The following is a 19,438-nucleotide window of genomic DNA, read 5'->3' on the forward strand; positions in this document are numbered from 1 at the left end:
GGAACATAGTATATATAGGTCTACGTTTTCGTATAGCCCCAACATAATGGTACCTCCGGATATTCAGTATTTTGATGATTTTTGCAACATTTGTCTAAAAAATTGGTAGTTCATAACGGATTTTAGCTCCGGCGGCAGAACATTGAATATTAAGGTCACGTTTTCCTGTAGCCCACATATAAATATACCCACCGATATTCAGTATTTTGATTATCTTACTCACATTTACCTACGAAATTGTTTAAAAATTGGTATTTAAGAAGATTTGGTAGATGACAATCCTTGAAGTATAAAATTGTCTATAGATGTTCCCGTATTGGTATAGCCCCCATACAACTGCCTCACCCACTATATGGTTTTTTGAAAAGTTTAACAGGATTATCCAAACGGTCTTACTGGTATTTGTTTTTGAATTTGAACGTTTGAATTCAGATTTTTTTATATAGAAATGTTTTCTTTACCCAATGGTGAAGGGTATTAAAATTTCGGCCCGGCCGAAGTTGATATTAGCACCACTTTCATAATCTGTTCGTTATTATTGAGAATTAAAAAAAATGTTGCACAGTTTAATTTTCAATTATAGTTTTTTTAGTTTTCAATTGGTTTCCATGAGATCATGAAATCTCTGCAAATGTTACTTCTAAGCCCTATAATTTGTAATTAATTCCCCTATGTGGTTGGGCGCCAACAGGCTAATTTTAGGGAATTGCAACTCAAATAAACCCAAATGTTTGGTCTCTTATAAATGTATCTTGGCAAAGCCTCCAACCGTTTTATGACATTTTTATAAAAAGACAATTTACTGAAATAATTACATGAGCTGAAATATTCCTAGCCTTTTATAAAAGTGATTTCCATTTCTTTTTCAGTTAACTTCCAAAGCAATAACCCCATTCTTCATATGACATGCAGCCTGTGACTCACTATCCATGTTTCTTAACAATTTACATTGCATTTAACGAATGTTATCGCCTTAAGGACACCTTCATGCATTGCCTGTCAAAGTTGCCTCATTCCAACTCTGTCGGTAGTCGGTAGTCATTTGTACCGACACATAACGAAACAAATTTACTTTCATTGCCGGCATTAAGTCTCATCAAACTATCCTCAGTGTTCAGCTTCAAACGATGTATTTTTTGTTTGGGGGGGGAATCTCCCAAAAGGTAAACCCATCAAATTTGATTGCCACAAACACAGGTGCCGACACACACACACACACACATACATGCATCACAACATTCACATAACCACATTTCAAAAGACAAGCTGTTGCAGTTGATGGAAGATCGGAGATTCGGTTATGCCTTTGTTGTTTTAGGATTGTTTTATTTCGACAGCATTCTCCCCAGAGTCGTCCTTGGTGCCTGGATGTGTTGTAGGTTTGTGTGAATGTTGTTGTTTTTGCCATTGCATGAAGGAGCTAATTTTTTTCTGTGTAGACTTTTTTGATATTTTCTTTGTGTGTGTTGTGGTTGTTGCACAAATGTTTTGATTTAATTCGGAATATGGTCGACTTTATCATCTGGCAACAGATAGGTTTTTTTTTCAATTTTCTGGGATTGTCAATAAAGTCTGGGCAGATTGCAATTTCTTAAAGTGAATTTTTGTAGCATTCTTAAAAAAAATATTGTGTGGAAGTTGTTTTTGGAATTTAAATAAAATTGGTAGTGTGACCATACTGAACTCGGGGATCCAAATGCCAATTGTGGTGTATTAGAAATTAATCCAAAACGAAAATGACATCCGTAATGTAGCATTTTATTATTTTTGATTCAAAACGTTGACTGGGGGAGGATCTTTCGAACTGAAAATGACAGAAATATTAAGATATTGAGGCATGATATGTGAGATATATGGTTGTTTTCTTAATTTGGAACTTTTGAAAGGGAGAATTTTAAACAGGAAGTTTCGATTATTTTATTATTTTGAAATACAAGTAAAAACAGAAGATACATCTTTATTTAAATGGAACGATACTATTGCACTAATAGTAACCACAATATAAATTAACCAGCGAGCATAAACAATAACAACAACATCCACACACGAGCAGCATCATCCAAAAATCCAAGTATCCCTCAGCGGTCTCATTAAAAAGTTGGCTATCGACAAATTGCCGTTCACTGCATAGGGTAAATAATTATCGTTTACTTGGCGATGTCCATCACTACTGCTACTGCAGGTGGCTTGCATAGTTAGTGATTTTAACACATTCGCTGTCCTCAAATTAACTCAATTTTTAGCTGGAAACCCCACTTTGAACTGACTCTCATTAAGTTGAATCGACGGACTTTAATTTACACAGGAGTCTTTACCTCGTTGTTCCACAGAGTTATGTTTGTTTTAAATTTTAGAATTTATTAAATTATATTAATTTAAATTTTTTATTTTACTAACTAACTTTTTCATGAAAATTCATAGATTTATATTTTAATTAGAAGAACAAAAAAGCTAGAATAAGCTCTTTAAGATACCACAATTACTTATAATATTAACTAAATTGGGGTAGGAGAGTGGGAGTAGTGGATGAGTGTGTGATTAGATCGGAAGAGAGAGAGAGAGAGATGATTAGAAATTCATGAAGAAACTAGAGAGTTTAACTTTCAACTGTCGTGGTGATATTTTGCCAGGTATTGTATGGCGTGGGGTTAAATTTTAGCCCCTTCTTAATTTTACAATAAAGGTTATTTAAAGATATTTTTCGATAATTACTGGTTAAATGAGTATAAGCTTGCATATTTCAAATTACAATATTTAAAAAAAAAAATATTCTTGCCCGTAGCGGAACATCGCTACTGTCAGTTGCAGATCGAAGCATAAACGATTATACAACAAATTTCTGATTCATATAATGCGACGTGGACACAATCTATCAAATTTCCTGATTACCTTTAAATCTTCAACACAACAACCTGACATGTCTACATTTTAGTTCCCGAATATCTACAAATTATTAACCATCGGAATATCATCAATTTTATTCTCGATTGCCTACGAATCGTGGTGATCATATGACTTACACCCCCCAGGAAAGGTAGAAATATAGTCTTCTCATTCCATTCTCATTCTTGGGTTCTTATGGAGAATTTTACTATAATACCCTCTATATCAGATCAGAATTATGTGAAGTTTTAGGAAAATCTAGTGCCGAGGAAAAAAGGGCGAGGAAAAATGGATCAAAACAATTAGATAATATTTTCGCTTTTTATACCCTCAGTCATATGGCTAGGTTATATATTATTTGATATGGCCAAAACGTGCCTCATCGAAATTACAGTTTCAAGACATTTGGAGTCGATCTATTGATGTCCGCTTAAAGGCTTGACTTGCTACGATCCCGTTTTTTAACCATATTCTGAAAAAAGACCAAAAAGACCTCATTGTTGACTGACTTGAGGGTTAAAATTTTCAAACAAAATATTCCTCGTATTTATACCCTACACCAGAAGGTGGTCAGGATATTATGTCTTTGTGCATTTGTTTGTAACAGGCAAAAGGAAACGAGTTAGACCCATAGTTCCTTTTAATGATCTGCATAGAATCATATTCTGAGTCGATTTATGCATGTCCGTCCGTCTCCCATAAAAACTTTTAATTGTTATGTGGAGCTCTACTAAATTAGCAAAGTAGTGTAGGGTATCATAAAGTCGGTCCGCCCGACTTTAAGACTTTCTTTACTGGTTTTATCTGAATTATTGACAAAGAAAAATTGATATTTGTACTCTTCGCACTTTAGGCACTACGCATTTCGAATTGTCTAAATTTACATAAGCACTACCATTCTTATAACCAATTCCACCTCTATTCCATAACGACCTCTAATACCCTCATTCCAAATTTCAGATTTCCTGCTCTATCTCTATCGCAAATACCAATTTTAATACTGTTCACCACGTCCATATTTCAAACCCACCTCAAAAAAGTGACCCTAATAACAAATTTCAGATTTCAAATTCCATTCCTTTGTCCCATACATTTAACCAATGCTGTTTCTTAATAAATACTTGGCATATTTGAGTGAATTTCATCCATTTGCAGCCTAACAGTACTCCCATGTAGTACTATCTTTACCTTCTAAAAAATTAATACTCACCCATTTTAATTTTGATATTCACCCAAAATTTCCAAAAAAAAATGAAACATTTTAATAAAACCATTCCACTTTGTTTTTGTTTTGAACATTTGATTTATTTTTACGATTTTTCAATTGGGAGAGATTTTTCATATTGGGTTGTAATTAAGTTTTCTCGTCATCGTTACAATGGGGTTTTTGTTTTTGTTTTTTTTTTTAATTTTCCACTTTGTTGTTGTTGTTTAATATTAAATATTAAGAAAAAATTAACATAATTTTTCAATAGTATACTAATTACGTAATATTTAATTGATAGTGTGTGTGTGTACGTTGGTGTGTGTTTTTCTTGTGGTTTCATATACAATACAATAATTAAATATTTATTTGAATACAAAATAATAAAAATTATATAATAATAAATATTACAAGCTAGAGTTATGATAGAAGTTTGCTAAATGTAAATTTAGAAAAATATTTTCACGATTTTCCATTAAATTTTGTTTACTTTTGAATTCTTAGAATAATTGGGTGGCATTTTATTTAAATGCCTTAAATAATGAACATTAAATAAATATTATTATAAATAAAATAACAAAAATATATGTAATTTTTTGAAAAAAAAAAAAAAAAAAAACTTAATATAGCAGAAAGAGAAAATGCAAATTATTCCTTTTTGCTCTAAGAGCCTGTGAGATGGGTAATGCCGAGTATGGAATTGAAATATTTTCCAAGAAGTATTGGACGTGAGAGAGAGAAAGAAATCTGTAGACAGGAAAATCGTTATTCTGGTGAAAACAATTTCGTGTGGAGAGTTTAATTTCACTGAGTTATTTGTAAGCCTATTTACCAGGCGAAGATGTAGACCCGCGCTCGCCAACACACCGCCCATGGGCAATTCACCACACCCTACACATATTCATAGTGGCTGGCTAGCATTGGTCTACCAATACGAGAGCTTTGATTGTGTATGTTTCACAGATATGAACATCGAGAGAGTCTCTTCTTCTCTTGTGCTAATTCTATGCGAAATTTAAAAACATGAAATCAAGCGACCGGACGTCCTGCTTCATTGACCTCCTGCAATTGAAATTTGCGTTGGTAAATCAGCGAAAAGTTCTTGTGATGAGTTTACAGGTTGAGATGAAAAAACTACAACCAACTTCAGACTGCAGTCATTTCTAAGCAACTCGTCCGACAGCTGTTAAAATTATTCCAGTGAGAGCTCATTATATTGTTTACAAGCGTACAAAAGCATTTTGGTGAGAAGTTTCCAGAAAAATGTTATTCGTGACGGAATTCAAGCATGATAGTATGATTTCTTTATATTTGGCAAGAAAACCAAAAATAGCTATGGTTAGAGCACTCTAGCATTTAAATGTGAATAAATCTTTTGTGCCTCCTACCATCGCTCGTTGACGTGATCCTGGTAGCGTAGCCCGACGTCAAGGAAGTGGACGAAAGAAAACAGCAACATCAGCAGAAATTGTTCGAAAAGTAAAGAAGCGACTTGATCGAAACCCGCGTCGCAGTGGCCGAAAAATGGCTCATGCGCTGAACATATCGCAATATTCCATTCGACAAATATTGAAAAATGAGCTCGGGGTAAAGTCATTGAAATTCCTAAAAGTGCAAGAACTTACACCGCAATAGAAAGAAAATAGACTTAAAAGAGCTAAAAGTTGCTTCGCTTCGCCGAAAGTGGTAAACTACCGAATTTGGTTTTCTCCGATGAGAAAACACTCGTTGTCCAGCAGTTTGTAAACAAACAACATGATCGTGTATACTTGCCAAAGAGCTGAAATGTGCAAATTGTTCGGTTGGCCACCAGAACTCAAGCGCCGCCCATGGTGATGGTGTGGGCCACCATAACAACCGCTCTCCGCTCGTATTAATCGACCATGGCATCAGAATGAATGCCGAATATTATCGCCAAAAAATATTCTGGAGGATATATTAAAGCCTTGGCAACGCAAACATTTTGGCCGCAGACCCTGGACATTCCAACATAACTCAGTACCATCGCACTCAGCACGTGCCACTCAAGAATTGTTACAAAATGAGGTTCCTCGCTTCATGTCCAGCGCAAAATGGCCAGCAAAATCTCCGGATACCAATCCGTTGGACTATTGTGTCTGGAGTATTTTGGAAAGCAAGGTTGGCACTAAAAAATACCAAAGTGTTGATCACATCAAGCAAGCGCTTCGCCGGGTATGGGCCAAAATACCGCAGAGCAACATTTGGGCAGTGTGTGACGGTTTAATTGGCCGTTTGAAGGCCAAAATTCGTGCCAAAGGTGACCAATTCGAACAAATCTAAACTTATTCCAAAACTTGATGCTATTTCCGACATTTTTTGCTTTCATTCAATAAAATTTAAAAAAATATAAAAATTATGGCCTTCGACTTTGTTGCAATTTATTTTATCTCACCCTGTATATGTTTCACAGACATGAACAACGAGAGAGTAACTCTCCCTCTCTCTGTAAACATTGTGTGTGTTAATTTTATGTGAAGTTGAAAATCGTGAAATCCTGCTTCATTGACCTCCTACAATTGAAATTTGCGTTGGTAAACAAGCGAAAAGTTCTGGTGGTGAATTTACTGATCGATGGTGAGTTCTATGTACAAGGTATGGTGAATTTCCTATGGGCGGTTTGTTGGCGAGCACTGATGCAGACTGTATTTGTCCGTGTCCGTTTTTGTGCTAATGTGGATCAATGTACACTCTCTCGCTCTCTCTCATGGCCTGATTGCAAGAAGAGTGAAATGTTCCCTCTACAAAATCATATTTGCATACAATCTAAAGAGTTCTCTCTCTTCTCCAATTGAGATAAATTTTCGAAATTCTTTAAGAAAATATTTCAAAACTCAGAAATTTTAAACAAATATGAGAGATATTTTTTACCACATCTAATTCTAGTTTTTCTTTCTTTCTGTTCGTAACTGCAATTATGAAGTTTATATCTGTAATTGATTAATTAAATTCTCTGTTTTTGGTTTGCTGTAAGTCTGACAACTAGTCCTTGGGGGATAGGACCACAAAATTGACAGATAGTTTTTGAGTTATGAGAGAGAGAGAGTTGTATAAACAATTCTGAAATGAAATTTTATGACAAAGGCTTCTACCTTCAAGATTCCAATGAGATTTAAGTTTTTTATCTTTTTTTAATAAAAGAGAATATGCTATTATTTGAGATTTTAGAGAGTTAATTTCTCTGTCTCTCGAATATCATGAAAGTATGCTCGATGGTGAGAATACACACACAGAATTGTAATTGTGTGTGTTTTCTCTCATTAAGAGCCCAAGGGCGAAGTCATAAAGTTTCATTCCTGGATACATCCCACTCTCTCTTCGCTTAGTTTTATTGTTGTATTCTGGGGGAGGGCTGGTTAAGACTATTTTTGGGAGCATTATAATTTACTTATGTATTTCTTTCTCTTGTTTTAACTTCTTCAAATAATTTTCTCTTTTAAATATTAATTTGATTTAAAAATTCTTAATTTCTTTAATGTTCTAAGATCATTAATTGGGCTTGTGTGGGTGTGTTGTGTTTATGTCGGAATTATTTTTAATTGTATTAATTTTTTTAATGTTTTAAGTAAGTTAATCCGTTTTTCTTTTTTTGCAGAGAATCGACATGGTTGTCAATGTTGGGGGCGGGGCTTTTTCTTTCTTCTTCTTCTTATTTTCTTTTTGTTAATTGTAATTCTAGTAATAGTAGTTGTAGTAATTTGACTAGCACATGTACTTCTTTTTGGGTTTCATCATGCGAATACGTCATTTGGAACCAATGCCATTGGCTACCAATGAACTCGGCTGCGGTGCCGATGCTGCACTGCTGGTGGCTTGACTCGTCTGCGCTGGTCCATGGCCGGTTGACTGTACGGGTGTGGGTGGCGAGCGGGTGACGGCACCGCGTATTGTCGCCGACAGGGGTATAACTTGAGATGGATGTTTGGTGGAAAGATCTGTTGTTCGGGTGGTGCCGCAAATCTGAAAGAGCGAAAGAAAACGAAATGGAAAAGCATATTTAATAAAAATTTTTAATTTGAATTTTTTTGAAACATTATTCATTATGGTCGTGTGAAAATTACACGATTAGTATTCAGAGCTCCATTGAATTCTTTACCCAAAATCGAGTGAGAGTACTCCTCGGAGTAATAAAAAGAAATAAAAGCTCAATTTAATTCTTTACCAAAATCGAGGGAAAGTAATTCGGAGAGTAATAAAAGACTCAACTGTACTCGAATAAGAGCGATTATGCTATGCTCGTTTTCAATTGGGAGTAAAATTCACTCGAACTCAAGCAGATTCAACATTTGCGAGTATTCCTTTAGTTTCGGTTATAAAATGTGATGTTGGAGCTATTATCTTAGCTAAAAAAGGAAGACTAGTGTATCGCCGTTTTAAAAGTAACCTAAACAAAGGTGGCAAGTTCCCCTCTTCCACACTTTTGGAAATTTTCCCTTTAAGATTTTTTCGGAACCCGTGCATTTAAGGTATATCATGTCTTCGGCAATGCTGCAGATAAAAATAAGAGGAATACTTTGGCCAAAAATGTTAACCCTCAAGCGGGTCTAAAAGGGAGTATTTTTGGTCCTTTTTTAAATATGTTTGAAAACTCCATTTAAATAGGATCTAGCAATTTATGATATTCTAAAGAAAGATATATTTATGAAAAAAAAAACGAATATAGGTCCTAGAAGACGTCAAGAGTTTGAATCTTACCTAAACTCCAGGAATTCATACTAATTCATATTAAAGAGGCGCATTAGGGTTAACATCAAATTTTGTCTAAGTTGGTGCAAAGATCGGACCAATAGATATAATATATAATATTTACATTTTTTTTTAATTTTATTGAATGAAAGCAAAAAATGTTGGAAAGAGAATCAAATTTTAGAATAAGTTTAGATTTGTTCGAATTGGTCACCTTTGGCACGAATTATGGCCTACAAACGGCCAATGAAATTGTCACACGCTACCCGAATGTTGCTCTGTGGTATTTTGGCCAATTGCCGGCGAAGCGCTTGCTTGAGGTGATCGACACTTTGGTATTTTTTATGCCAACCTTGCTTTCCAAAATACTCTAGACACAATAGTCCAACGGATTTGGTATCCGGAGATTTTTGTGGCCATTGTGCGCTGGAAATGAAGTGAGGAACCTCATTTTGTAACCATTCTTGGGTGGCTCGTGCTGAGTGCGATGGTGCTGAGTCCTGTTGGAATGTCCAAGGTCTGCGGCCAAAAAGTTTGCGTGCCCAAGGCTTTAATACACCCTCCAGAATATTTTCGCGATAATATTCGGCATTTATTCGGATGCCACGGTCTATTAATACGAGCGGGGAGCGACCATCGGCTGTTATGGCGGCCCAAACCATTACTATGGCCGCCGCTTGAGTTCTGGTGGCCAACCGAAGGTTCACATTGTCAGCTGACCTCTTTGGCAAGTAAACACGATCATTTTGTTTGTTTACAAACTGCTGGCCGATGAGTGTTTTCTCATCGGAAAAAACCAAATTAGGCAGTTCACCACTTTTGGCCAAGCGAAGCAACTCTTTAAGTCTTTTGAGTCTATTTTCTCTCTTTTGCGGTGTAAGTTCTTGCACTTTTTGGAATTTAAATGGCTTTACTCCGAGATCATTTTTCAATATTTTCCGAATGGAATATTGCGAGCCATTTGTCGGCCACTGCGACGTGGGTTTCGATCAAGTCGCTTCCTTACTTTTCAAACCATTTTGCTGATGTTGCTGTTTTCTTCCGTTCACTTACTTGACGTCGGGCTACGCTACCAGTATCACGATAACGAGCGGATCGATGGTACGAGACACACAAGATTTATTCACATTTAAATGCTGGAGTGCTCTAACGATAGTCCCTTGTGGTTTCCAGCCAAATATAAAGGAATCTAACTATCACGCTTGAATTCCATCAGGAATATCTTTTTTTTTGGAAAATTCTCACCAAAATGCTTTTGTACGCTTGTAATGAATATAATGAGCTGTCACTGGAATAATTTTAACAGCTGTCGGACGAGTGGCTTAGAAATGACAGCAGTCTGAAATTGGTTGCAATTTTTTCATCTCACTGTGTATGGTGAGCAATAGCCGTAAAATCGTATGAAGAAATCTGAACCGATCTCGATAAAATTTGGCAGAGGTATTTTCGAGCCGTATCTGAGGACCAGTATCAAGTATCATTATTGTGGAGTACATATTGCGCATGTTAGGGACTTTAACCCCAAATCGGATGAAACATATATATGAGATCTATAGCTATGTCTGAACCGATTTTCACCCAAAGTTGAAGCACTTGCTTTTAGGCTGAATTCCGTCGGAAGTGTCAAAATTCAGTCCATTTGGTCTGATATTTGCAATTTGGTTCCAAAAACCCTAAAATCAGATAAAGGTATATATGGGAGCTATATCCAAAATCTGAACCGACCTTTGCAAAATTTTAAGCACTTATTTCTGAGCTGCATCTGATATTACGCATGTGAGGGACTTAAAACTCAAAATCGTATGAAACGTATATGTGGGAGCTATAGCTACATCTGAACCGATTTTCCTCAAATTTGATATACATTCTTCTGGACTGAATTTGGTACGATGTGCCAAAAATCAGGCTATTTGGACTGATATTGGCCATTTGGTGCACAATTAACCCGAAATCGGTTGAAGATATTAATGGGACCTATATTTAAATTTAAACCGATTCTCACCAATTTCGATAGGATTCGTTCTTGGGCTAAACAAATATGGTTTGGAAAATTTCATCTCAACCGGGTAATAAATTCGACCTGTATTTTTTCACAAAAACACATGACAGACGGATGGAAAGACGGATTGACATGCATAAATCGATTCAGAAAGTGATTCTATAAAGATCTTCAAGCATAATTATAGGTCTATCTTGCTTCCTTCTCCATGTTACAAACAAATGTACAAAGACAAAATACCCCTACCACTCTGTGGTGTGGGATATAAAAATCGACCCCATTCCTCCGAAAAAATTTATTATTATTTCTTTAAAATCCACTTATTTTCCAAAAAAAAAAAAATTTGAAAGAAATCTACGAAAATCCCCGGAATAAAATCTTTTAAAACTCCCCGGAATTTCTTCTTCCGAAAAAAGTACACATTTTTTTAAATTACCTGATGATGATGTTCCCAATCCTTATGCTGGCAAAATGCACCACAATATCTGGCTAAATTACAGCCGGAGCATGTTTCTGTTGCCTTGCGACCGCAATTCCAACAAGCCTAAAAAGAGGGGGAAAAACCAAAATAATATTCAAAATTTTGTCGAAACTTATATCGCTTTACTCAATTCGAAAGAACTTACATTTTGACTAGAACCAATGGAGGGTGATTTGTTGTCCAATTCACGTTCACTGCCGGAATGTCGACTCATTTCAACGAAGAATTTTTCCATGCGCAAACGTTCCTGGGCCATTACCTCGGCTGCCCGGGTTTCGGCAGCTACCACGGCTCTTTGAATTTCAATTACGGCTTGGCGTTTGACCTGGAAACAGGAAAAAGAAGCATTTGATTAAAATAAGTTCCATAAATCAAACTCTCTCCCACCCTCCACTTACTTGATTGACAGCATCTTCAGCATTCCTCTTGAATTCGGCTACCTTCTCCTCAGTTTGTCGCCTAATTTCCATCAACGTTGCTGGCGTAACTTCTCCATAACTCGGCTGCTGTGGTTCCACCCCTCTCTGCTGTAGTATGGTTATGGCTCGCTTTGTCTTGTCCACCATGGCAGAGATACAATTCAACATGGTGTGAATATTTTTCCATTCCTCCTCACCCTGCATGGGTCCACTACCACCCGGAGCTCCTCCGCCCGGACCACTACTGGCGGCTGGCATAACATTGCGTGCCAGCGGCCGATGGGCAGCTGGCTCTTGCGGCACCGAAGAACGTAGTTCCCGTTCATCTCGATGATTTGCCTTTTCCATTAAATTGTTGAAGGGTCCATCTGACTGGGCAGCTGCCACCCCGGTGGCGGAATAATCAAAGATGGTGGGTTGAGCCGAGGCGAATGGGATGCGAGATTCAGGCGCCGGTGCATGAGGATTGTGGGTATGTATACGTTTGGGTGGTGGATAGGCGGCCATGTAATCACTCCACTCTTGGGCGCCATTGTGGCCATGTGGTTCCATTAGAGTATCGGAAGGTCTTCGCTTGAATACCAAACTTGTGGCGCCGCCACTGCCATTGGGCTGGCCCTCAATTTGCACAAAAATATCGCTGTACTCAGCCGGCGGACCATGGGGAGAGAATTCCATGACTGTGCTTTCATTGCTGGTTACATACTGGAGAGTGGTCTGAAATGGGGGAGAATATATTGAACTTAATACCCAATAAGTAAATAGTTTTTGCTTAATCTTACCTGATTGGTGGCCCTTGCCAGGGCGGCAATTTCCCGTTGCAACAGGGAAACGTGATTCTTCAAAAGTGGAATGACATAGGGCCTTAACGGCAAATTAATGGCCTCCTGCAGGGCCATGCGAAACTCATCGATATTAATACCACCACTGGCCAGCGATATGACCAAAGCCCTCACCCGATCACTCACCTCAGGATGGACATCCTGAGCCAGTTGGACCAGGGAGCCAAGAAATTTACGTATCTTACCCAGCAGACGAGCCTGTTCCACATGGGCCGCGGCCGCAGCAGCTGCTGCCACAGCGGCCTGGCTGGCTGTTTGTTGTGCGTTTGTTGCTTGCGTTGGTGGTGGCGGCGGTGTTGTTGTTGCTCCATTTATAACCGGCGATGCACTCGCATTACGATTCGGTCTTGGCGGTGGAGCTAAACTGGAGTGATGTTGATGCAGCTGCGGAGACATTGGTGAGCGGGGCGCTATCGCTCTGGCCGATTCTGGAGAATCGGGTGTACGGCAAGATCGAGAATTCGAAGATGAACCGGTGGGATTTGTGGCTGAATTGGAATTGCTACCGTTGGAGTTGTTGGTGCTGGTGGAATCTTTACTGCTGCTGGAAGAGTTTGATGTGGCTGGAAAGGAGAGTAGAGAGAGTGAAGAGAAGTTGATTACTTTTTTTTCTCAATACCTCGAACATTAAAGATATGCAAGATGATTGGGTTCTTGAATCTTAACCTCTTAGATAATGAATATATTGTATCTATGGTACTTAGATAACTATGATATTGTATCTTAGGCAGCTAGACAATGGGGATATTGTATCTATGACACCCAGATAATTCGATATTTTATATAATTATATTTTATCTAAGGCACATAGATAATAAGATATTGTATCTAAAGGATTTTCATGATGTACATATTGTATCTAAAGTATGGGTATACATTGAATATTATATCTAAAGCAATAAATGTCGTAAATATTGTATCTAAAATATGTTTCAATGTTTAGATATTGTATCTGAAGCATTTTCATGAGGTGTATATTGTATCTAAAGTATTTTTTTATGATGTGGATATTGTATCTAAAGTATTTTCACGACGTGGATATTGTATCTACAGAATTCTTATGTATTTATGAAGTAGATATGGTATCTATAGTATTTTAATGGTGTAGATATTGTATCTAAAGCATTTTTGTGACTATCTAGAGTATTTTTATGAAGTAGATATTGTATTTAAAATATTTCTATGAGACTGATATTGTATCTAAAGAATGTTGATGACGCGGATATTGTATCTTAATTATTTTTATGAGATGGATATTGTATCTAAAGTATTTTTGTAACGTTAATATTCCATCTGAAGTATATTTTTGATGCGGATATTTTATCTGAAATATTCTATGACGCAGATATTGCATCTATAGTATATTTTTGACATGGATAATGTATCTAAAGTATTTTTATGAAGTGGATAAAGTATCTAAAGTATGCTTTTAAAGCAGATACTGTATTCTTTGACACGGATATGGGATTTAAAGAATTTTTAGGGTGTATTTTTATGACGTCGATATTGTATCTAAAGCATTTGTATGACATAGATAATGTATCTAAATCATTTGTATGATATAGATATTGTGTCTTAAGCTTTTTTGTATAACGTAAATATTGCATTTAAGATATTTAGATAGTATATGGAACAGTATCTAACGTATACTTCGATATTTTTTTTAATAATTTGGATATCTTGTCTAAGGCATTCAAGTAACGTAGAATTTGTGCCTAAGACTCTCAAGTGACGTGAATGACTTAAGTTAGTTAGAATTTGTTTTTAAATCGTATCTGAGACTGTTACGTAACATGACATATATCTAAGAATTTTACGTAACGTGATAGTAAGGTATAAGACTCTGAGTTAACGTGGAAATTTTATATAGTACTCTCAAGTAACGTGGAAGATCCTTACGATCCTTAAGTAAATATATTCTATCTAAGACTTATACGAAACGTGTGTGTTCTACATAAGACATTTAGATAACCCTGATCTCCGCTTGTACTTGTTCGAATTCGAGTAGAGATTGAAACTCCCTTGAAGCCCTCTTGGGAGTAAAAAAATATTGAGCATACTCTTTTTTTCGATATCGTTCGAATAAGAGCAAGAATGATTTCCTCATTTAAGAGTAGGATTAAAATTCGCTCAAAATCGTGCAGATTCTACTCTGGCCGAGTACTCTCTTAGTTTTTAATAAACCTTTATTTAATTGGGAGTAAAAAAGATGTGTCTCCAATAAGAGCGACCATGATTTGTTCCTTTTAGAGTGGGAGTAAAATTCGCTCAAAATTGAAAAGATTCTACTTTTGCCGAGTACTCTCTTATTTTTTAACTAACCATTATTGTATTTTTCTGAATCTACATCTGCAAATGAAACGATACCAAATCATATGAGAGTATCGTTGCTTTTTTGTGTGCTCAAAATACACCGACTCTCTGAGTCGACTGTTTTTCTCTTCGCAGCTTTTGTACCCGATCATCGTTCCCACAGTTCACAGTCATATCAAACCCGGTTTGCTGCAACGTACAAGCCCATACAAATCAGCAAACTAAAAGATGATTGTTTGCACTCGATGTCTTAGAGTCTTTGAATAAACTCTCACCTCATTTCGAGCGTTTCGATTTCCATTCTATATCTTCAAACATAAGCAACTGGAAAGAGCTCCCATACAATACAAAAGAGTGGAGAGTAAACTTCTCGTGAGACGTGTACTCTTCGAGCATTCCTGCTAGAGAGCAAGTTTCACTTCCGAATTAAAACGAGCAAATCCGAGCTATGAGATGATAAACTTCTTGTAAAACTTTTACTCTTCGAGCATTCCCGCTCTCAAGTAAGTTTCACTCCCAATTAAACACAAGCAAATCTGAGCTCCGAAATAATCTGTACTGAAATTACGTCAATAGTGTATCCAAAATGGTTAGAAATTCTGAACTCTTTATCTTGAGTACATCTGGGGTACCTCAGCTATTTATATCCACAAATTCATTAAGATGCTATTTCTTGTAAAAACAACTATGAAAAACTTGTACAACAAGGGATATTGCAACGCAAAAAATGACCAACTGGCGACAGTATCAGCATATAACAATGAAAACAACAACACCAACAACAAAGTGCATTCACTGGCAACAACTGCTGCTGCTGCTACTACGACTGGTGCAGCAACAGCATTCATCGTTAAGCAATTTGTACAAAATGTTGCTAATTTATATGCCATGTTTCTTGTGTTCAACCAAAGTGGCCCATGTTTCTACTGATGTTGCTGCTCTTGTTCGAGTTTCTGCTTCGGGTTGTTCTTTTCCTTTTCTCCAACATTTGTCCCACACCCCTCCTCTCAGCGAAACATAATATCCATGTCCATGTAACGTAGCAACAACTGACCGAGCAAGCGACCGGCCAACAGCTGTTGGTTGCTTCCTGGGGCCTCTGCCTACCTAGCCCACGGAGAGCCACTGGTCATCGTCAATAACACGAACAGGAACAACAACGACAACAATGCAAGTGTTTTCTTTACATTGTTCCAACAAAGGAATTGCATTAAGGCCGCCTGGGTGGCACCACCCAGCTCTCTTTATTGTTCGACTAGATGGACGGATGAATGTTAAACATCTTTTGCAACTTGATGCAGTTTCTGTTCGTGTAGTTGTTGTTGCTGCTGGTGGTGTTGGTGATGGTGGCAGTGGACAGATCCTGGCATCCTTTTGTCTATTCATGTTGTTTAACTAATGCATTTATGATGTGTGTTGGACAGATGTTGTTCTTATTGTGCGCTTTTCAGTGTGTCTGTGTGTGTGTGCGTTGGTGTAACGAAGACCAAGCCTTGTAGCTGTTTTGTGGTGGGCTTTGTGAGAGTGTGGGTGTGTGTGTTCCTATTCATGTCGCTATATCTATGGCATACATATCCTTATAGTTGCTAACAAGCAAACCACCATTAGACAAATGCCTGTTATCCTTTGGTCAAACATCAGTCGTAACAACTTGAATGTGGGAGCCTATGTTATGCTATCGCCCCCTCTTTTTCTCCCTTCTCTCTATACTCCCATTATACTCTAAGGCTTGCATTGGGCTCCTTGTGTGTGTTGGGTGGGTGACTGTGTCAAAATTAAACATTCCGCCAGGGTGATAATATTATGGACAGCTGATGTTTGGCTATTTCGGTGTTTATGGAGTTGCAAGCAAAGATGCGTTCGCCAACAAAAATGAGGTTAGACCGACCGACCGGTCGACCCAGGCGAATGCATCGCTGCCAGCAGCTGTTGTTCCATAATTTTTATGCATTTGCCAAATGGCTGCTTTAATATGCAAGAAATTATTAAAGATCATAATGTGTTGGGGCGAGGAAGAAAATTGTCATTAAAGAGAGATGGAGATGGAAAGGATTTGGGGGTTGGGAGGGCTTAGAAGTTATGTTAACCCTTTGTGGAGTTTTCTCTGTACCTATATTAATAAAATAGTAAAGTAATTGACTGACTGGCCGATTACTGACTGTCTTAACGACTCATCAACGCCCAGACGAAACGGCTGATGCTAGAATCTTGAAATTATGGTTGAGTGTCCCTTTGATCCGAAGCCTGATCCCTTCGGATCAAAAGTGACACACGCTGTTTTTTAGAAATTCGTACTAAATATTGTACCCTTTGTATTTGAGGAAGCAGTAGAGATAGAACCCTTCAATTCGGAATGAGGGCCACTGATGGGATATATGATACATATGCTAGAGGATTCTTGGAAATTCATCCTATAAGTGTACGAAAAGTACTAAAATGTACTACATTTGGTATCATTTCGTATCATGTGAACGGTTAGAGCTAAACAATTGAATTTTGGAATGGGAATCAAAGTTGAGCAGTAGATTCGAAATAAGGTAGTTTTGGAAGTGTGTACTCATGTACTCGAAAAGCACTAAACGGTATTAAATTTAGTACAATTTGAATTTGAAGGAACGAATGGAGCTGGAATCCTAAAATTTGAAATTAAAATTACTGGCGAAAAGTAGGATTGGGATATGAAGGTAATTTTCGAAATTTGTACTTATGTGCACGAAATGTACTAAATGGTACTAAATTTACTACAATTTCGATTTTGGTGAACCGATAGAGCTGAAATTTTGAAATTAGGCAATAAGATTACTATTGCAGTGTAGGACTGAGAAATGAAGGTTGTATTGGAAATCCATACTTATGTGTACTAAATTATACTAAATATAGCACAAAATTAATTTTGGGAGAACCAATAGTATTGGAATCCTGAAATTTGGAAATAAGAGTATTATTGCATTGTAGGACTGAGAAATGTAGGTAGTTTTGAAAATTCGTACTTATGTGTACTAAATGGCAATAAATTTTGTACAATTTAAGTTTTAGACGAACCGGCAGAGTTGGAATTCTGAAATTTAAAAATAAATTTCTTTTGGAATTAACAAGCTTTGGAAATTCGTACTTACGTCTACTAAATGGTACTAATTGGAATTGTGATGAACAGGTGGAGCTGGAATTTTAAAAGTTTTTCTTGAGGTCCGTGGTATACTGAATGTGCACGAAAAGTACTGTATTTTGTACAATTTTGTGTTGAGTGAACAGATAGTGCACAAAATCTAAAATTTGGCGTTAAGGTATTTTCGGAAATTTATACTTTTATGGTACGAGAAGTATTAAATGGTACTAAATTTGGGAAGGGAAAGGGTTGCACGCATAAAATTTGGCATTAGGATAACCTTTTGTGCGGTTCGGATGATACATGGCAGTGGATTTGGAAATATGTACTAAAAAGTGCGAAAGTACTAAATAGTATTAACTTTGGTATTTGGGGAAGGAAGAGAGCTGAAAATCTGAAATTTGGAGTGAATGTTTTTGATGTTGTGTCGGATGGACAAATTACGGGGTTTGTCGAAATTCTAAAACAACGAGTACTAAAAGTATTAAAATACACTTAATTTGGTATCATTTGGAACTAAGTGAGCGGATCGTGGTAAAATCTTAAAATTTGCTATGAGAATCAATTCTTGGAAATGGGGTGGATGTAAGGGGGTGGTTTTGAAAATGGGTACTGAGCGTAAGAACTGTACTAAATGGTACTAAATTTGGTACAATTCTATGTTGGGTTGAAATAACCTGGAAATTTGAAATGTTGGTATTGGCGTCAGTGCTGCTGGATAGGGTTTAGATAAAGAGTTGAGGTTGGAAATTCGTTCAGTGAGCGTACGAAAGGTACTAAATGGTACTGATATTGCTCGAAATCTGAAATTTGGCATTAGGTTTACTGTTAGGATAAGATTGAGAATTAAAGTTTGTGTTGGAAATGTGTACTACAAGCGCACGAAAAGTACTCAATAGTACAATATTTGATACAATTTAGAATTGGGTCAACATATAGTACTGAAACCTGGAATTTGGTATTTAGGATAGTTGTTTTGTATATCCTGGACGTATGGAGGTGGTTTCGGAAATGTGTACTACATATGTGCAAAAAAATTACTAAATCGTACTAACTTTGATATAAGTTAAAATTTTGAAATTTTATATTTAGGTTACTGACGGTATCTGAGATTTGGGCGTGTGTTTGAAAATGCGTCCTATATTTGTACGAAAACTACTAAATGGTACTAAATTTGGTATTGGGTGAAGGGGTAGACCTGGAGTTCTCAAATTTGGTATTGAGATTTTAAGGTGGCTTTGGAAATGTGTCCTAAGTGTGCGAACTGTACTAAATGGTACTAAATTTGGAACAGTTTGCTTCAGGGTGAACGGATGAAGCTTGAATTTTGAACATTTGTATTAGGGTCTCTGTTGATGGTAGGTTTGTGCTAAAGAGGTGATTTTGAAAATGTCTACTACATAGTTGGATGAAAAGTTCTAAATAGTATTTGGTACAATTTTGTACTGTCTATGGATTTGCGTACTATAACTGTACTAAATTTGGTC

The 19,438-nt window shown here is 36.9% G+C and overlaps 1 protein-coding gene across 2 annotated transcripts in view; it reads right to left on the minus strand.

Moving 5' to 3' along the window:
* Positions 1-4,156: 4,156 nt before the first annotated feature.
* LOC101887757 (protein CBFA2T2) overlaps positions 4,157-19,438 on the minus strand; it is a 165,883-nt gene continuing 150,601 nt past the window's right edge. For both annotated transcript variants that reach the window (XM_059128442.1, XM_059128441.1), the window contains exons 3-7: positions 12,473-13,095; positions 11,670-12,407; positions 11,417-11,596; positions 11,227-11,334; positions 4,157-8,065 (exon numbers count right to left, since the gene is read on the minus strand). In XM_059128442.1, the coding sequence (XP_058984425.1) occupies positions 7,850-8,065; positions 11,227-11,334; positions 11,417-11,596; positions 11,670-12,407; positions 12,473-13,095 (1,865 nt within the window). In that variant the 3' untranslated portion in view covers positions 4,157-7,849. The remainder of the gene's footprint in view (positions 8,066-11,226; positions 11,335-11,416; positions 11,597-11,669; positions 12,408-12,472; positions 13,096-19,438) is intronic.

This window comes from Musca domestica, unplaced genomic scaffold (genome assembly GCF_030504385.1).
Source record: "Musca domestica strain aabys unplaced genomic scaffold, Musca_domestica.polishedcontigs.V.1.1 50, whole genome shotgun sequence".
Taxonomy (NCBI): domain Eukaryota; kingdom Metazoa; phylum Arthropoda; class Insecta; order Diptera; family Muscidae; genus Musca; species Musca domestica.